This window comes from Pongo pygmaeus, chromosome 11 (assembly GCF_028885625.2).
Source record: "Pongo pygmaeus isolate AG05252 chromosome 11, NHGRI_mPonPyg2-v2.0_pri, whole genome shotgun sequence".
Taxonomy (NCBI): domain Eukaryota; kingdom Metazoa; phylum Chordata; class Mammalia; order Primates; family Hominidae; genus Pongo; species Pongo pygmaeus.
In genome coordinates, this window is record NC_072384.2 from 14,754,503 (window position 1) to 14,774,443 (window position 19,941).

The 19,941-nt window shown below is 49.8% G+C and overlaps 1 protein-coding gene across 1 annotated transcript; it reads right to left on the bottom strand.

Moving 5' to 3' along the window:
• Positions 1-1,806: 1,806 nt before the first annotated feature.
• On the bottom strand, positions 1,807-8,560 carry LOC129031728 (cryptic protein). The gene is made up of 6 exons (XM_054478354.1): positions 8,250-8,560; positions 7,895-7,944; positions 7,627-7,800; positions 6,853-6,967; positions 6,520-6,629; positions 1,807-2,099 (listed from the first exon to the last, which is right to left on the bottom strand). Exons 1-6 carry the CDS (start codon positions 8,270-8,272, stop codon positions 1,900-1,902), a joined length of 672 nt encoding a protein of 223 aa, XP_054334329.1. The 5' UTR covers positions 8,273-8,560; the 3' UTR covers positions 1,807-1,899.
• Between the last annotated feature and the right edge of the window lie 11,381 nt (positions 8,561-19,941).

A 19,941-nucleotide genomic window follows, 5' to 3' on the forward strand; every position in this document is an offset into this window, starting at 1 on the left:
ACACAGCTGTGGACTGCTCTGGGAAGGGAGATGCCCTCCCTCCATCTGGGTGAGCAAACCCAGAGGTGTGAACAGGCTCTTCCCAGCAAGAGGTGCTGGCAGATAGTGGCCTAGGGGGATTTCTCTATCTGTCCTCCTCAACTGCAGGGGACAGATAAGATCTGGGACACATTTATATGAAGCTAACAGCCATGAGCCCAACATTGCTCTTTTCTCTCCTGAGAAGTTTCTCCTTTTTAACTGTCTCCCTGGACGTCTGGGCTGCCAAAAGGAAATGCCTTTTATCTTCAAATTCTCCTTGTCTTTTCAGAGCTAGGTACTACTTAAAGGCTTCTCAGTTAGTTAGTAGACAGATAAATGTTAACTTTGGCTTTCTTGCTTATAATCAAGAATCATTCCACTAGAAGGATCCATTCTAGTATTCTAGTAGAGAAATCCATAGAACCTGATTTCTAATTTTCTAATTAAAACGTATTTATACCCTAGATATTCATACTAATATTGAACAGTTCTGTTTTCCTTTTAACCACAACTGTGACCTCTCAAGTTCCATTTCCTAAGTGCACCTACTGAAAATAAGGCAGTGTCTTTTTTGCCTGCCAATGTTGTAAAAAATAGGCATTCTGTAAACACAATTTTATGAATAACATATACATATTCATCAAGCTCTTAGGCTAATTTGCAAAGTTCATCACTTGTTTATTCCTACAATAAACTGAAATAAAAGGCACTGCTCAGAACACACTTGAAACTACTTTAAGACAACTTTGGTATAAATATATATTTATTTTTGAGAAGGAGTCTTGCTCTGTCGCCCAGGCTGGAGTGCAGTGGCACAATCTCGGCTCACTGCGAGCTGCGCTTCCGGGGTTCACTCACACCATTCTCCTGCCTCAGCCTCCCAAGTAGCCAGGACTACAGGCGCCTGCCACCATGCCCAGCTAATTTTTTTTTTTGTATTTTTAGTAGAGATGGGGTTTCACCGTGTTAGTCAGGATGGTCTGGATCTCCTGACCTCGTGATCTGCCCGCCTCGTCCTCCCAAAGTGCTGAGATTACAGGCGTGAGCTCCCGCGCCGGGTCTCAAAAAATATTAATGCCTAGAAATATTTATGTCTCAATACTTGAATAATTATTTTTCTCATGAACCAATGAACGCCAAGCCAGCCCTCTAATGAAGTTCTACTTTATTTTTCTTTAATACTCATTTGAATGTTACGTTAAATTAGTATTTTCATAGCCAATAGTTGAAAAGACTGAAAATGCCAATAAACTAATTGACAATATAAAATGTAAAAGTAATTGTGTCACACAGGCTCATGAACTACAGTGGATTTGAAAAGCTGAAGAGCTCAATGCAAGTGTCCTCTACCCGAAGTGTGTGCTCTTGGGGGCATATTCCGCATGGCCAAGCCTGTGTGGTGTCATCGGGCCTGGCGTCCTCAGCTAGCGGCTCCCATCCCCCTGGACTGGTTGTGGACACGACAGCCTCCTCAGATTGGGAAGCGGCCTGAGAAGCGGTGCTCGGGAGACGGGGGAGGCTGGCCTGGGGCTCTTCAGGCTGAACTCTGCAGGCTGAACTCTGCCTGCCTTGCATTGCGGTGGGTTCCACAGCAGACAGACGCTTCCCCCTTAAGGGAGATGTTGTGAAAGGAAGGTGCTAACTGTCGGGGGAAGGTGGCGGTGCCAGGCTTTCTGGCTCCAGCTTTGGCTCCTTCTCGCTGTTGTTCTGCTGTCTCTACCTATCGGTCGCAGCGGTGCTGGGGACACACGTGTCCCTCTCCCAAGGATCTGGAGCCAAAGGCGCTTTCATGAAAGTATTTATTACCCAATAAAAATATTCACCCAGTGCTTCAGCTTACGGTAAACTAAACACGTCTATTATTTACAACATAGAAAATTAAAGGCGATGCCCAAGTCCCGGCCTTCTGCAGGGGCGCCGCTCCCGCTGGAGGACGGAAGGGACGAGGGACCGAGGGTGCGCTGGCGCATCGGGGCGCAGGAGGCGGTGCAGGAGCGCGCAGGGCAGCAAGAGTAGCAGGCTGGGCGCGCCCCCGGCGCTCGGCCCGTGAGCGTGGGAGGCCAGGAAGTCTTTCGGGTCTGGAAAAACAGACAAACCGGAGATGTATGAAATAAAGTGTTCCGGCTTGGTTTGAGAGAGTGCAATAGAAACGCCTGCTCCCTGCCTTCTGCAGGCCCTTTTCTCCTCCGCCCTCACTAGGCTCTGCCCCTGGGAGCCGCTGCAGGGTGAGGTGTGCGGAGGCCGGTCCCGGCCGGCTGCACGGAGGGAAGCCTCTAAATGTCTGTAGAACTCGGAGAGCTGAAGGAGAATTACAGTACTGTGTTTAAAGGGGAACGAAGAACAGCCCTTCCGTCTTTTTCATTTGGCCCGTTACCTTTCAGGGAGTCCCTCTCCAGGTCATTGAGCGATGGGACACATAGACCCGATTTAAAACAGTGCTATAGTATAAATCAGCTCGCCTCCATCTGCTGCAACAAAGGTTCCACTTGTCCCCAAATGAATGCTCGAAATATTTCTTTGACGAGGGACAGCTGATAGAGCAGGAGGGTGTAGCCATCCAAAGTCTGGCTGCTCTTCTGAGGAGGCCTAGCCCTGTGAGTGGCGCCGCGCCCCATGGGACTCACTTGGGGGCCCCCTCGCCAACACCGCTGGTCACGGGAGGCCATGCCTGAATGCCTAGTCCCTGTGTCCCCTCCCCACCCCTCACAGCAGGCTTCATTCATGCTGAACCCTGAGGGTCCCTGAGCCTTGGTCTCTGTGTAGCTAGGACCCCAGCCTAGAGCAGCGGAATGGGAATCTCTGGAGTGGTGGGGCTGGGCAGGGTCTTGGCTGATGCTCTGGGTGGTGATTGCCATGTGAAGCAGACAACCTTGCAGGGATGGCAGCCAGCACCACTAGAACATTCTCACAAGTGAGTCCAGGCCTGGCTTGGAGTGGGGTCAGGCTGGTAGAAGAGCATGCCCAACTACAGGGATCCTTTACCCGGGGCCACTGAGCAAAGGCCAGCCACCTCCCTGCCCCATGACCAGGCCTGCCCCGCCCTCTACTATACCTCCAGGAGATGTCCTCTGGACTTGGGAACCTGGCATGAGCATGAAACTGGAAATTAACAAGGAATGATGCAGACGAGCACCTGCAGCAAGAACCACTCTACACCTGTCCACAGGTAGGCTGTGGTGGCACTGGCCAGGTCAGGCTCACTCCAGGCTTGGGTGCCACCTCCCCATAGCACCCCACCTTGGGAGAGAGGATTGTTCCAGGGGTGCCAGAATCCCCAAACAGGAATGCTAACATCTAGGCTCAGACGAGGCTCCAGAGAAGCTGATGCTAAGACAGGCACTCACAGCATGTGAAGCTATTCAGGTGAGAAAGGGGTCAGCAGTACTGGGTCTGTGCTGGCCTTCCCCTGAGGGAAGGAAACAGGAGGGCTGGGCACGGTGCATGCTTATAGGCTCAGAGCTAGCTGGTGCCAGGACCTGCGAGAGCCATTCCAATGGCATCCCAGAGGTCTGTAGACTGGGTCTGGCCCACGGATGTTTGTTTGCTTGTTGGTTGGTTGGTGGGTTTTTGCCAGAATTGCGTTTTTAAAAATTAGTTTGCAGCAGTGAGGTGAGTCTTCATCTGGCCCCATCTCACTTCCGTGTTACCTGCCCATCTCTGAAGACACCTGAGTTGGCTACATCACGTGTCACTCCACAGACTCTGAATTTTAGAGTAGTAAATTGTCTCTTGATGCTTGTGAAAACTGAGACTTGATGCTCTAGGGCCGCAGTACAAAGAACCACCCCCTTAGACTAACAAGGAGATCCTGGCTAGCTCAGGACTGCGCAAAAGTCCCTGCTACATGGAAGCTTTTCATTCTTGGACCCGCAGAGCATCAGTCAGAGCAAGGAGGGCTCTTGGAGATCCCCAGACAGAGAGTCCCTGCAGCAGCCAGGGGGCCATGCTTTTGTAGCAACATATTGTATCTTCCACATACTCTTCAAAACCATCATAATCTCCCATTAAAGGATTTAAAACATTTACTTATCTATTACTGTGCTGTTGGCTTTGGAACATGACCAAATTTTCTATATTCTATACAACACTATAAAAAATATCTTCATTTGTTTCATATTTATTCTTTCTTTTCTTTTTAAGAGACAGGATCTCACTCTGTCACCCAGGTTGGAGTGCAGTGGTGCAATCATAGCTCACTGTAACCTCACACTCCTAGGCTCAAGTGATCCTTCTGCCTCTCAGCCTCCCAAGTAGTTGGGACCACAGATGCTCATCACCACACCTGGCTAATTTTTTGTAGAGACAGGTCTTGCTATATTGCCCAGGCTGTTCTCGAACTCCTGGCCTTAACAATCTTCCCACCTAAGCCTCCTAGAGTGCTGGGATTATAGGCATGAGCCACTGTACCCAGTCATATTGATAATTACTCTTATAGAAAGAGTACAAGAATGGGCCAGGCGCGGTGGCTCACGCCTGTAATCCCAGCACTTTGGGAGGCTGAGGTGGGTGGATCACAAGGTCAGGAGATCAAGACCATCCTGGCTAACATGGTTAAACCCCGTCTCTACTAAAAATAAAAAATAAAAAAAATTAGCCGGGCGTGGTGGCAGGCGCCTGTAGTCCCAGCTACTCAGGAAGCTGAGGCAGGAGAATGGCATAAACCCTGGAGGTGGAGCTTGCAGTGAGCCAAGACTGCGCCACTGCACTCCAGCCTGGGCGACAGAGTGAAACTCCATCTCAAAAAAAAAAAAAAAAAAAAAAAGAGTACAAGAATGGCACAAGGTTAAGAATCAGACCCTGTTTACTATCTATAGGAGTTGATCTCTCTGTGTCTCAGCTTCCCCAAACGTAAAAGGTGTATCTACTTCATTGGCTTTCATAAGAGTTAAATGGGATAATGGATACATAAAGTGCCTGAAATACACTGAGGGCTCCTCTCATGCTGTAACACCCAGAAGAGCTTGCCCTACTGCAATGGCACCTGCCATGGAGGATGTTCCATCTATCATCACTGTTGTCAACTTCAAGTCATCATAACCACCATCAGCACAGCCATCACCAGCATCACTGTAACTTGCCTTGAAGCAGGATGAATGGGTAAAAAACACAAAGGTGTTACTGCCCTTTCTGCACCTGACAGATGACTCTAAAGGATGACTGCACTATTTTGTCCAGCTTTGATGAACAGAGGCCACATTTTCAGAGCCATTATCATTGTTCTTGGTAAATAGCAGTCCCAGCACTGGATGTTTCCGAGAATGTAAAATCGTGACCAGATATCCTGGAAGTCATCACAGTTAGTCCCTTCTCGACATTCCTGCTGGGGCGGCCTAATGGCAGGTGGGAACTGACTTCATCTGTGAGGACCACACAAGCACCCCCTGTGATTCTGATGCCTGTCCATGAAATCTGTGTCCTCCTGTCTCTGGGGCATAGAGGAGCAGCTGGTGACTTCAGAGGCAGAGGCCCAGCAGAAGGAGCACACATAGAAGAGGGGGTGCTTTGGGAAAATGTGGTCTGCACGGGAGGAGTGCTCTTCCCTGCTGGCACCATGCAGAGCTAGCTGAGGAGAAAGGAGCAGGGTAGGAAGTGGTGTTGGGGGCTGTGCCTCTATTAAGAGTGTCCCTTGACTGCTGGTCCTACCAGGAGAGAAGAGAGGACAGGAAGGTGAAGGAGAGCTAAGCATGCATTGTGTACTCCTCCACTGTGGGCCTCCAAGAGCAAGAGGGAGGCTGGGGGAGCTGGGTTGAAGATCTTTGGGCCACTGGTGCTGCCCTCCATGCATCCCTAGCAGGACGGCCTGAGAGCGACAGGTGGGAAGTGGGGTTGCAGGGCTGTGCCCTTTGACAGATGGAGGTACCCAGGGCTGACTGAAGTGGAGGGAGGGGGCAGGAGAGTGGCTCAGGGGCCTTGGCTTCATCAGGTGTGCCTCTGGACACTGCACCACCAGACCACCCAGGCCTGGGAGAGGGCAGAGCTGGGGCTGGGGCCAAGAGGCTGGGCCTTCACTAGCTGTGCCCTCTGTTGCTAGCCCCAGCCAGTGCTCACCAAAGAGGAGAGGAGAGAAGGCACAGGATTCCAGAGGAAAATGCCATGCCTGCCTGTGTCCCTGCTGGTCCCACAGCTGAGCAGATGGTGCTGGCCTAGTGCAGGGAAACCACCTGAGTTTTGGCAGCTAACTTGTCTCCCAGCTTCCTCTCCGATTACCAGCTGGTCATCTCCTGAAATTCTGCTCACTGAAACGGACACGTGAGGACATTGTTTGGAAATCATTTTTAAACTCAGCAATCTGGATATGAGAACTTCCAAACAAAATTTAATCCACTATATGATTCCCAATGAATGCGACTTTCTTCAACGATGAATCGATCTAGTTTGCTAAATGCTATGTGGCCTGGCACTGGAAGATGCACTTAGGATCGGTATGGAGGGTGAGCCTCAAGGAAGGCGCAACAGCGTGCGGGGGTGAGCTGGGGACCGAATCAGAGGGCCTCTTACCACAGCGTCCAGGCGTCTGGAGGGGGAGGCAGTGCAGGGCCCCGAAGATGCATCTGCAGAGGTGGCAGCCGCGGAGGGTCCAGGCTCCGTGCTGCAGGGCGCCGCATTCACTGAGAAGACGGGGACCTGCATCAGTGCGGTGGCCCACGCGCCCCTCGCCCGGCGCCCACTACTGCACCGCTTCCCCACTCGCGCATCCCTCCCCCTGGCGCCCACTCCCGCGACCCCCCACCCGCGCGCCCCTCTGCTGACGCCCACTCCCGCGCCCCCTGACCCGCACGTCCCTCGCCCGGCGCCCACCCCCGTCCCCACCCCGCGCACCCCTGTGCCCACCTGCGCCTCTGGTCATGCTCGCAGTAGCGGCCGGTGAAGTGGGCCGGGCACACGCAGAAGCTGCCCAGCACGCAGGTACCGCCGTTCCGGCAGCAGCGCGGCCTCGCGGACGCACCTGCGGGGTCACCCGGGCGTCAGCCCCGCGCCCCCCGCGGCCCGTGGCCCTCCCCGCAGGGACGGGGCCGAACGTGGCCGCCCCGGGGAGGCAGTAAAATCAGCTCCCAGCCAAGTGTGTTTGCTCAGGTAAACCCTGCTTGTTAGGGATGTGAAACAAACTACCAGGGGTGCGGCCTGCAAGCCAGGCTTGCTCTCTCCCTTCCTTTTACATGTTAACCTCTGGCTGTGGCTTCACCTGACAGTGATTAAGCACAGGCCTCCTGGGCGGGACCACCCACGGGTGTGATGACGCCAAACCCACCGGCGAGGGGCCTCCTGGGGACGCTGTGTCTGGGATAAGCCAAGCGAGAGTCCGCTGTTATCTTGGCTTGGGATATTTATTTTCAACACACTTAAATCACAGTTCTCTAGATCTGCAGCAAAATAACCATTGAAGAGCAAATACAACGTTTTACCAATGAAAGAGTAAAACTTTTTAACACCTCACTAGGAACTGTCTCTAGCTTTATAGCTTTATAAGTGCATCATTATTTGAAGATAACAAAATGCTCTCCTTGGATTTTATCCTGAATTTATCCTACATATTCTCAGATCCTAAACTCTGAGTCCGCAGACTGAGATGATGCCCTGGATTTTGTGGGCAGCGCCGCAACTTACCCTCTCCCAAAGTCCGGGAGTAGGGGAGCGGCTCCTCCGGCCCCCAGCCCTCGGCGCTCCCAGTCACCTCTCCGAAATGACTGGAGGTCCAGTTGAGCGGTGACTGTTGGTGCTTCTGAGTGGCAACCTTGGTGACTTCCTCTCTACCGCCGTTAGGTTTCTCTCTTTGATAGCCTTTAAAAAATATTGAAAATGTGAGACTGATAATGATTGAGAAACAAATATTTTATGCAATTAAAACTAAAATTATGAATAAAATGTTTCTTACTGTTTCCCAAACTGATGATCTGTAATGCCAAACTGACCATAAACAGAAGCCTAGAATATTTAAAGAAAATCATTGAAATGGAAAATATCTTTAAAAATATAAGCAGAAATTCACATATACATAAAAATACAATGCCATCATTATATATAAATATAAAATTATGTAAAATAATTATAATGAATAAGGCAATCATTTTGTAACTTGTAGGTTTTTGTTAATTTTGCTATGGCTTAGAAAGATTTTGAGACAGAAAGTGTACACCTCCTTTAATGAACAGTGGCTCATGCACTACGATTTAATCTGAGGCTCTTAAGACCCCTTCTTGGCTCTAAGATCTCATGACCTCTGTCCTTACCTGACATGGTGCCTCCAGGTCATTTTTGGTTTGAGAGTCTTCTTCTCTTAGTGCATTGAAGATCAGTTTCCAGGAAAGCTGAATCTGAAGAGCCTCTGCATTTGAAGATGTCTTTACTCCAGGCCCTGGGGACACAGAATGGACGAGTACAGAAGATGTGGATGTTCCCTTCCCTTCCTCAGCCAGGAGAAACGGGATGGTATCTTGAGTTCTGCAGCCCCTGAGCTAGGGTCGGGGGTGCGGTGACAGGCAGGCCCCTCCGAGCCTGAAGAACAATTCCCTCTATGAGACCTGGCTGGGGGGTGGGGACTTGGGCCGACTCCCCCCAGCAGTGTTTACAGTGCTGACAGCAGCGGGAGTGACCAATCCCTGATGTAAAACATTGGTATCCAAGGTGATGAGCCATTTTCTCACTGAAAAAAAAAAAAAAAAAAAAAAATCCCAACATGAACAAAAAGTTTTCACAGGAAGGTGGAGATTTTCTATTGCATACTACTTGTACTGGGAGATGGTGAGAGTCCCTGTGGGAGAGGGAGCTGCTGTGTGGGGCACAGGCAACAGCATGGGGTCCCAGCCGCCCTGAGGGGGGAACACGAGGATAAGGGAAAGCATGTCACCCCTGCTTTAAGAGAGGCCCCCTCACTCTGCAGATGGAGCTTCTTCTCTGTGCCCAGCAAGTGGGGGAGGGGCACTGCCCCCATTTACTATAGGATCCTCTACGGTAGGCACTATTATTATCCCCCACGTGAAAAGAGAGAAAGGGAGGCTTAGAGAGTTTAAGTCCCTTGGCAGTTAGATCTCTGAAAAACATGAATGGCACAGATATGATGAGGAGATACCCACAGGTATTTAAGGCAACTATAGGGAGCCCTTGGGAGCACAGGCGCAGCTGCAGTGCCCGCCCATCGCCAGAGGAGCCTGCTGAATCCAAACGGAACCCAAGGAGGGAGTGATTTGGGGTATTTTCTAGCACCTTCTAAATCTGTTTTTCTAACTACCAGAATAGGGACCGAGCCCTTTTATCAGCACTAAAGAAGACACTTTGCAACCCAGTGTTGCAAATTGTTCTGTGATTTTAATATAAAAACTCATTTCTAAAAATAGTATTCTTCCTCCAAGGCTGAAATAGTCTTTAATGGTGATTTAATTTCTCACATCTTTACATGTGAGGTTTATTACAGAGGCTGTTAAATAAAGCATTAGGGAATTGGAGGACCGGGCTACCCTGGGGGCCTCCCAGCAATGGGTCCTGTGGGCTGCGAGGACCAGGTCAAGGCCAGCAGACCCGAGTGGGCAGAGCACATGGAGGAAGGTGCCCCACGACTTCATCAAGCATCTGTAAGTGGAGTCCTGAGACAAACACCTTGTTAATTTTGTTTTTTAGAGGCAAAGTGTCACTCTGTCAGCGAGGCTGGAGTGCAGTGGGTGATCATAGCTCACCACATCCTCGAATTTCTGGGCTCAAGTGATCTTCTCACCCCAGCCTCTGAGTGGCTAGGACTATAGGCTCGTGCCCCTATGCCCAGCTAATTTTTTTTTTATTTTGTTGAGATAGGGTCTTGCTATGTTGCCCAGGCTGTCCTCTAACTTCTGGCCTTAAGCGATCCTCCTGCCTCTGCCTCCCGAAGTGCTGGGATTACAGGCACAAACCCACCGTGCCTGGTGAAAAACACACTTTTTTTTTTTTTTTTTTTTGAGACGGAGTCTCGCTCTGTGGCCCAGGCTGGAGTGCAGTGGTGCCATCTTGGCTCACTGCAACCTCCACCTCCCAGGTTCACACCATGCTCCTGCCTCAGCCTCCCGAGTAGCTGGGACTACAGGCGCCCACCACTATGCCCAGCTAATTTTTTGTATTTTTAGTAGAGACAGGGTTTCACCGTGTTAGCCAGGATGGTCTTGGTCTCCTGACCTTGTGATCCACCTGCCTTGGCCTCCCAAAGTGCTGGGATTACAGGCGTGAGCCACTGCACCCAGCCAAAAAATACCCTTTTAAACTCAGTGGTTACTACTGGTTAATTACATCATTTAATTATATATAAAAGTAAGTACATTTTATGACTTTAAGTTAATAGAATCTTCTGCATGAGCTAAATTGTTTGTATACTAAAATGAAGATGTATATAAGCTAGATGATTGTATTTTTTGTATAAATAAGTTTTAAAACTGTTCATTTTACAGAGTGATGTTGAAACCAAACCTCTCTGACAACAGTAAAGCTTTAAAAGCAGCCTCTAAAATCTAACTTTCCCCCACAGTTTATTTATTAAATTTTACCTTAGTGGACATTTCCAAACATACACAAAGGCTGGGAGAATGAGCCAATAAACCCAGGTTCAACAATTAAGTGTCAGCCTTTGCCAATTTTATCTCATTTGTTTCCTCCCTAACTTTTTTCTTGAAGTTTTAAAAACTCCAATACATCATGACATTTCATATGTAGAGTAAGATTTTGAAAATCTGCACTTTATAAGTGGAAACTAGGAAAAAAAATGTCTACTGAGAGACAAGAAATAGCAGTGCGATGTGCTTAAGCTGTTTGCTTAAGCTCTGCACTCTGCTCTGAGGAGAAGGGCTGATGGCCAGGCGATAAAGCTTCTGATGACCTATTTTCGCCAAACTGTCACTTGCTCTCCACACAAAGCGGTCCCAGGTTGCCGCATTGACTCAAAGGTCTTATAAAAGGGTTTTGCATTTTACTGCAGAGGAGCTGCCCTGTTTGCCATCAAGAGGCCCAGCTGGAAGGGTTGCCTGGGAGCACTGGAAGGGAGGAGGTGGGTCCCTGCCAGGAAACGGCCTCTTTCCTCCTTATCAGCTGTAAACAGATAAGGCTGGAGCTGACCCACCCATCAAAACTCCAGTGGAATGTTCTGGCTCACAGAATGTGTGGGACCGGAACCCCGTGCCAGGACTAGAGGACCCGTCAGTGTTCTGGGCACATCCATCATGAAGGAAAATGCTCTGCAACAAATTAGGTGTGAAGGGATTCTCTGAGGAAGACTTTAAAGCGATGGCTGTCCAAGTGGGCTGCCCCCTGGCACCTGTGGGGAGTGAGAAACACCTTTCTCCACCTTCCTGGCTTCTTGGGCGGGGCTGCTTTCTGTCTCCATACATTTTCCTCATCTAGAGATTGCATGTGAGGGGAATCATGCAGTATTTTCCTTTTGCGTCTGGCCTATGCCACGTAGCATAATGTCTTAGGTCCATCTGTGCTGTAGCGCACATCAGAGCTTCACTCCTTTTGTGACTGAATAATATCTCGTGAACACCCATCCACCACATTTTGTCTGTTTGTCATCTGTTGATGCATACTTGGATTTTCTACCTTTTGGAAGAGCACAGTGAGAAGGTAGCTATCCACATACCGATGAAGGAGGACTCCGGGGAACCCAAATCTGGTGACTTGATTTCAGACTTCCAGGCTCCAGAGCTGTGAGAGGAAATGTTTCTGTGGGTTAGGCCTCCCAGCCTGCGGCATTTGTTTAGGGCAGCCTGAGCTGACAGATACACCAGGTTTTTGTTTTTCCATGATTGTTATGTGTTATGTAATTTAGTAATTTTTGCTGCATTTAGAGTGCATTTGTACTGGTGGCTTTCTAGAAGTACAGAGAGCATCTTTTACGCGGGGTCCTTACACAGACATTTTCATTCACGGGGGGACCCTGTAGACAGTCCTCAAAGGCAACGGTGTGAGTCCGGCTGATGTTCCTTTAAATCAAATGGTGAACCTGAACTGTTGTGTGGCCCTTCAGAAAGCCCAGCACAGTCTGAGATGCTCATTTTGGCCTCCAGGCAGCGACCATGCTGGACAGAACATCACCTCCGCAAGCAGTCGGCCTCCAGGACCAAACTTCATTTTCCAGATGATGCTATGCTCAGATAAGGACCTTTATTAATTATACCAATTTTTATGTAACATAATTAGCAATGCTTTTAGTCTCTAAATCATACAAAATATGTACCAGAAAAGATGTACTTGAAGAAAACATGGTACAGAAAGCAAAGGTTCCCTGAAGTAAAAATGGAAGCTGAAAATAATGCACTTTAAGAGAGAGATGGGGGCCGGGCGCGGTGGCTCACACCAGTAATCCCAACACTTTGGGAGGCCGAGGCGGGTGGATCACAAGGTCAGGAGGTGCAGACCATTTTGGCTAACATGGTGAAACCCTGTCTCTACTAAAAAGAAAGTACAAAAATTAGCCGGGCATGGTGGTGGGCGCCTGTAATTCCAGCTACTTGGGAGGCTGAGGCAGGAAAATTGCTTGAACCCGGGAGGTGGAGTTGCAGTGAGCTGAGATTGCGCCGCTGCACTCCAGCCTGGGTGACAGAGGGAGACTCTGTCTCAAGAAAAAAACAAACAAACAAAAAAACAATGAATCACGTGAATCTGCGAGGTGGAGGTTGCAGTGAGCCGAGATTGTGCCACTGCACTCCAGCCTGGGTGACAGAGTGAGACTCTGTCTCAAAAAAAAAAAGAGAGAGAGAGAGATTGGATCTTTCAGGGAGGCAGGCAGTCACGTGCTGAAGGACAGGCCTGGCGTGCAGGGGCCCTCCTGGGAGCGCAGGCTCAGGAGGGGAATCAGCTTGTCCTCAGCACTGGGCTCAGAGCTGGGCCAGGCATCAAGACCGTTTTTTCTTCCCATGGCAGTGCCAGTGCCGCTGCAGAGCCCTGAGGACTGGGACACAGAGAAGCACCCTCCCTCAGGAGCTTCCCTTTCAACTGGGTGGCAGTCAGGAAACAGCCAGGACCCTGCAGTGCCTGAGTGCTTTGCCAGAAGCATTTGGGCTTGGAAGGGTCTTTCCTGCCCTTTCCTCCACCCAGCCCCTACACCCTCCACTTCCAGCCCGGCGGCCTCTCCCCTGCACCAGCACCTATGGCCTCCCCTAGGGCAGGAGGGAGAGGGTGAGAGAGTGGGAGTCCCCGCCTTTTGTGACCTGCTGTCTGTTAGAGGTGAGTCCAGGGCCACTCTAAGGGTGGAGGTTGCACATCGGCATGAAGACCAGGAAGGACTCTTTGGGGCCCTGTCAGAGACTCAGTCACACCCATAGATTAAACTCGTTTTGCCATATTTGCTATTTTGTTTTTAGTGGAGAATTTTTAAGTAAATTACATACATCATGACATCTTCCTGAGTATTTTCATATTTAGGATGTCTGAAAAATGAGGCTGTGTTCCCACAAATCTGTATTAGATGGAACTGAATTAACAACAGTGCTCCAGCACCCTGGACCATCCAGCCTAAATTCCATTTGGGGATGAGATGCCTTTTTGTCTCAGAATCCCAAGCGGTAAACACCACGAACCCCTCAGTTCGTATCTCAATCTTCCTTTTTATTGGATTTTGTATTCAATTTCTAACTTCTTACTAGATTATATCTCATTTAATTCTATTTGTTAAAGCTGATTTATTCTAAAATTTGATGAAGCAAAAGTCTGGATTTTGCCTCAATATAATAAGAAACACTTAATTATGAACATTTATGCAGGGCTTTGCTAATCTGCACTTTGTTCTTGGTATAGCCACATGTCTTTTGGGCCCCTTAAAAGGTAGTCTTCTGTATGAAGCACTTCTATATGGATCTACAATAAGAATTAACTTTAAAGTTAGTATTTTATTGGGGGATGATGCCCTGCTGATGAAACTCTGTGAATCAACCTCATTTGCTCATAGACAGCACTTGATATATAAAGAGCTTAACACTAGTCCCTCCAGACTGCACACCAGTGTTCTGGATTTCACAGTGAGACTCAGAGGGTGCATGGGGGTTGTCACCTGCAGCTCTGGGATCCAGCCAGTTGGGCTGGGGCTTCCTCTCTGTTTAAATTTGAAAAGGAAACCAGTTTGGAGTAAGAAGTAGCTTTTGCGTTGAAACAGCCAACCTACCAGTTTTAATGATTGACAACTGAGTTCACATAGAGAACTGAGCTCAATTTAAGAGTTAATAAAATGGGCCAGGTGTGGTGGCTCACGCCTGTAATCCTAGCACTTTGGGAGCCCAAGGCAGGCGGATCACGAGGTCAGGAGATCGAGACCATCTTGGCTAACATGGTGAAACCCCATCTCTACTAACAATACAAAAAATTAGCTGGGCGTGGTGGCGGGCGCTTGTAGTGCCAGCTACTTGGGAGGCTGAGGTGGGAGAATGGCATGAACCCAGGAGGCAGAGCTTGCAGTGTGCCGAGATTGCGCCACTGCACTCCAGCCTGGGCAACAGAGAGAGACTCTGTCTCAAAAAAAAAAAAAAAAAAAAAAAGTTAATAAAATGAACAGCCTTTTTTGAGGGATAATTTCAAGGTTTTAAGATAAAAAGTAATAATCGGGCCAGGTGCGGTGGCTCACAACTGTAATCCCAGCACTATGGGAGGCCAAGGCAGGCAGATCACTTGAGGTCAGGAGTTGGAGACCAGCCTGGCCAACATGGTGAAACCCTGTTTCTACTAAAAATACAAAATTAGCCGGGCATGGTGGCACATGCCTGTAATCCCAGCTACTTGGGAGGCTGAGGCAGGAGAATCACTGGAACCCGGGAGGCAGAGGTTGCAGTGAGCCGAGATCATGCCATTGCACTCCAGCCTGGGCGACAAGAGCAAAACTCTGTCAAAACAAACAAAAAAACAACAACAACAAAACAAACAAGTAATAACCGTACTTTTACATAAAACGCAGAGACAGATTTTCTTTTCTTCAGGCCCAGGTCCAATAAGGGACCCAGAGGGGCTGTGTGGAGTAGAGCTCTGCAGAGTTCTGAATGGCCACCCTGCTGGGAATAAGGTCGTGCTTGATCCAAATGACTGCAGACCCAGCAAAGGACTCAGTTTTGATAAGACCTCAGCAATTTCCTGGGTGAATTTCAAGCCACTTCTTTAATAAGTCAAAGCTTCACAGTCGCAAAGATATGGAATCGACCAAGGTGTCCAACATTGGATAAACGGATAAAGATAATGCACCATATATACATAATGGTAAACTATTCAGCCATAAAAAACAATGAAATCATGTCTTTTGCAGCAACGTGGATGGAAATGGAAGCCATTATCTTAAGTTCTTAAGTGAAATAAGCCAGGCATAGAAAGACAAACATTGCATGTGCTCACTCATAATTGGGAGCTAAAAAATATGTATGCTGAAAGTAAGATGAGAGACAATGGAGACAAAGGGTGAAGGGGTGGCAGGGAGGAGGAGGAGGAGGAGAAATTGGTTAATGGGTGCAATGTACATTATTCTGGTGACGGATATCCTAAAAGCCCCGACTTGGCCACTATGCAATCCATGCATGTAACAAAATTGCACATGTACCCCGTGAATGTGTACAAATGAAAAAATAAGCTTCCTATTTTCACAAAGACAACAATCCCCTCATGCCACATAATTTGCTAATTATTGACTTTGTGTTTTAGCTGCAAATAACTATTGTCACACAACTGTTTATGAACAATAGCTGCTTAGGGATTTCCTGAAATCTCTCCAGCAGGTGCACCTCTGGTGACATTGCTGCACACTCCCACCCTCCTAATTCAGTCGCCAGCACTCCTGAGAGCCTGCTCAGGCCCTGGCTTACTAAGTTAAGAAGAAGGCACCTTCCCTCTGCCAGCTCCAGTGTGAGGTGTGATAGAGGTCACGTGCCGGGAGACGGAAGGGGGGTTACCTGATTTGAACAGGAAGGAGGGGTGTGTGAGGTATGGCCATTCTGGCTGGAAGAGAAGAAGGAAGAGTGGGAGCCTTTCAGGAAGACTGGGTGGGACTCCTGAATGTGGCCGGGGTAGGAGGCCTTGGGGCTTGTGCCCTGTGGCTAAGTTGCAGGGTAGGCTGGGGTCCCAGCCTGGGTGGCATGAGAAGAGGGGTGGCTATGATAGCAGTGTTTGTCCTGTCTGAAACTCCTGCTGAAACTGAATCCCCAGTGTGGCAGTGCTGAGAAGTTGGATTCTTTTAAGTGGTGATTGGGTCCTGAGAGCTTCATTCTCACGAATGGACTCATCCACCATGAGTTAATAGATTAGTGCATTATGATATCAATGGGACTAAAGGCTTTAAAGGAAGAAGAAGAAGAGGTAGCATCAGCACGCTCCACTTCCTAGCCATGGACTGTCCTACACTGCCTTGGGACTCTGCAGAGTCCTCACCAGCAAGAAGTTCCTCACCAGATGTGCTCCCTCGACCTTGGGAGAGAAATGAAAATTTCTTTTCTTTATCAATTACCCAGTTTCATGTTTTCTGCTATAAGCAGCTTATAACAGACTAAGACAGGTGCTGCTTGGGTTCAATGCTAAACACGTGATTTCTCTAACTTAGCAAATCGCCAAAGGCTGGGGTTCAGTCCAGCGTCTCTGATGCAGATTCACTGTTGGTGGCATTGGGCAAGGGCTCAGGGTAACTGGGCAGCCTCAGCAGGGTGCAGTGCCAGGGCTCTTTCCAGAGGTGGCAGGTGTGAATGTACAGAGGTGGGGACCTCACTGGCTTTGGCAGACCGTTTAACCTCTCAGAGCTGGTTTCTTCAAGCACTACTTCAGCTTGTCTTAGACAAGAGGCTGCGGGGCTGAGCTTAGTGCGGAAGGGAGGGGAGATGAACACATCAATCATTAGCATCCAAGAAGAGATGTGGTGGAAGGACTCTGGAAACAGAAAGCAGGGAGGACATTTTCTGCTTGGAAGAGCCAGCAAAGCTGGATGGAGGACACAGAGTGGTGGAGAGAGGGGCTGAGGTCAGCAGGTATAAGGTCAGCATGAGCAGTGTTAAAAGAAAAATTACTCAATGTTACTAGCATGGCAGGTGGACTTTATTCCAGACCGTTGAGGTAGGTATAGATGGATCGAGATAGATCAGGTTCAACTCAAATACAGCATGGGCAAGGGGGAGCTGATAACCAAGGAGCAGAGTTGGGGGCAGTGGGTGGAAAATGACTAAAAGGTGATTCAGAGTAAAAAGGACTCTGGCTAATCTGGCCCAATAGGATTCTTGCTGAAGACAGGCCGTGGTGGTCAGACTTCACCTTGGGGACGATGGAGGATGAGGAGCCTGATCAGATATGGAGGGCGATGAGGTATTGAGGGTAGGGGCTTCTTGCTAACCTGACTTACCAAGGTTCTTGGTGAAACTGGATTTTACCAGGATGTGCACAGATGGACGTAGGAGGAGGTTCAGGAGCCGGACTACCCTTTGGCCAAGCAGAGAGTCTTTGTTAGCAGGAAGCTGAAGGCCCGTTGCAGGGCAGCAGAGTGATAGGTAAATAGGGGGAACACATTCATTCATTCTCTCAACAATTAAATATTAAATGCGTCTGTGCTACCAGGGATACAAAGGTAAACAAAGCAGGAAAAAAAGTTCTGCCTTTATGGCCAGTACATTCTGGTAGGAGAAGAAAGAAAATAAACAATATAAGTAAATAGTATATTAGAGGAAGAAAAATGCTATGGAGAGTAAAAAAATGAGGGCATAAAGGGGCATTTGGAGTGTTTCACAGAGAAAGTGACACTCTGGGAAGACCTCCTCCGCTGAGGGAGCCAGGATGCCTTCAAAGAGTGCGCTGGGCCCAGGAAGGAGCGGGGAGAGCCGGCCCCTGCTGTAGGCCTCGCAGGCCTGCTCTCTGGTGGAGCCAGAGAGGCGCGATCTGACTTTTGAGCCTGTGTGGAGCAGGAACCGCAGGGCGCAGGGTGGAGGCGGCTGCGAGGACCCGGAGCCTGGGTCAGGGCGGTGGAGGCTGGAAGCGTGCAAGAGTCGCGGGGATTAATGCTGGGTTGGATCTGGGTGTGAGAGAAAGAGAACACGGGGAGGACTCGAGGTTTTCCGTCCTGAGGAGCCATTCACTGAAACGGAGGCAGTTTTGTCTGGAGCTGTTTGTGAAGGAAGGGCGAGAGGTGGTGTCTATGAGCATCAGGTGGAAAAACAGAGGAGATGCTCCTAGCGAGGGAGAGGCCTGGGCGGGGCGCGATGAGCAGGCTGGTGGCATTTGGAGCTGTGGGAATCAATGCAACCCCAGGGAGCAGGTGTGGACAGAAAACGGAAGAGCGGCCTTGGGCAGCCAGGAGTCCCGAAATTTGCGCGGAGGAGGGGCCTTGGAGCGGGAGAAGAGTGGTCCAGGAAGCCACGTGCAGGGGGTGCTGAGGAGCAGCAGGGAGGGAGGCCCCCTGTCTTACAGCTGGGGGCTGCACTTCTCCATAGGCCATTGCTGCCGGCAGTAGCAGGTTCACGGCAGTGCAGAGGCGGAGAGCTGGACTGGAGTAGCTCAGATAGCGAGAGGGAGGAGGGGTGTTTAAGGTAAGTCAAGACCACGCTTTGGAGCCATTTTGCTCTACAGGGGAACAGAGAAATGGGATGCAGCTGGAGAGCGAAGCATGAAGAGGATGTTTTAAAGATGGGCCAGGAAAAAGTACGTTTGTACAACTGACTAGAGAGGAAGACGTGGGTGATTCAAGAATGAGGTGGAAGGCGGAGGTGTCCTTAAGAGGTCTAGTCCGCCAGGGCAGGGGTGTGGCCATCCTTCTGCAGTAATGCAGGGAAGATACATTGCTCTGAGGGGGCAGCCTGCAGATTTATTTTATTTTATTATTTATTTATTTATTTATTTATTTATTTATGTATTTATTTATTTTTGAGATGGAGTTTTGCTCTTGTTGCCCAGGCTGGAGTGCAATGGCAGTATCTTGGCTCACGGCAACCTCTGCTTCTCAGGATCAAGCGATTCTCCTGCCTCAGCCTCCCAAGTAGCTGGGATTACAGGCTTGCACCACCACACCTGGCTAATTTTGTATTTTTAGTAGAGACAGGGTTTCTCCATGTTGGTCAGGCTGGTCTTGAACTCCCGACCTCAGGTGATCCACCTGCCTCGGCCTCCCAAAGTGCTGGGATTATAGGCATGAGCCACTGCACCCAGCCAGCCTGCAGATTTATTTTAATAAGAAAATCAAAGCAAAAGCAGGGGCATACGTGGAGCATATGGATGGGACAGAAAACGTTGGAGGCTTTAGCAGAGAGAGGAAAGGGCAGGAAGGAGTCATCCACAGGAGGGGAGAGCGCTGTCCTGTGACTGCCCCTCCAAACCCCCTCTTGCCGGCCTGGACATAGCGGCCTGCACCGTGACCCTATTGCATGTCAGGGGAGCAGAGCCCCCCAGGCCAGAAGCCCCACATCTGTTGGCCCTGGCTTGGACACTGGGCAGGGGGCACCGGAGCAGGAGCTGGCCGTGATCCTGTGGCCCCAAATGCCCCCTCGCTGATGGCCTCGTGTTTTGGGTGGGGAGCAAAGAGGAGCAGCTGTCCAAGGCACCTCAGGCAGGCGCTGGGCTCCGTGGGCATCTTGTGCTCCGCGATTTTGAGGCCATTTGCAGCTAGCTCCGCCAGCCCCAGCTCCGAGCTGCAGCCGCTGCCACGCACAACAGCACCGCCAGGAGTGTCCTGGGGGCTTTCTTCAGAGGAGGCTGTCAGCATCCTCAGGTTCCAGCCGCCTAGCCCCAGTGCTGCTTCAAGAGGCTTTTTTTTCACCAGAGGCTTCTCAATGGCTTGAAAGCTCCGCATACTCCCACGAAGTTTGCCGGGAACACAAGGCTGTCAGTGACATTCGTGGCGCCAAGACTTAAACACGCGGGTTGCACGCATCGGCCAGTGTCTGTGCCACACGTACTGACGCCACCTGAGATGTGCACGCCGCACGCGCACGCCGCACGCGCACGCCGCACGCGCACGCCGCACGCGCACGCCGC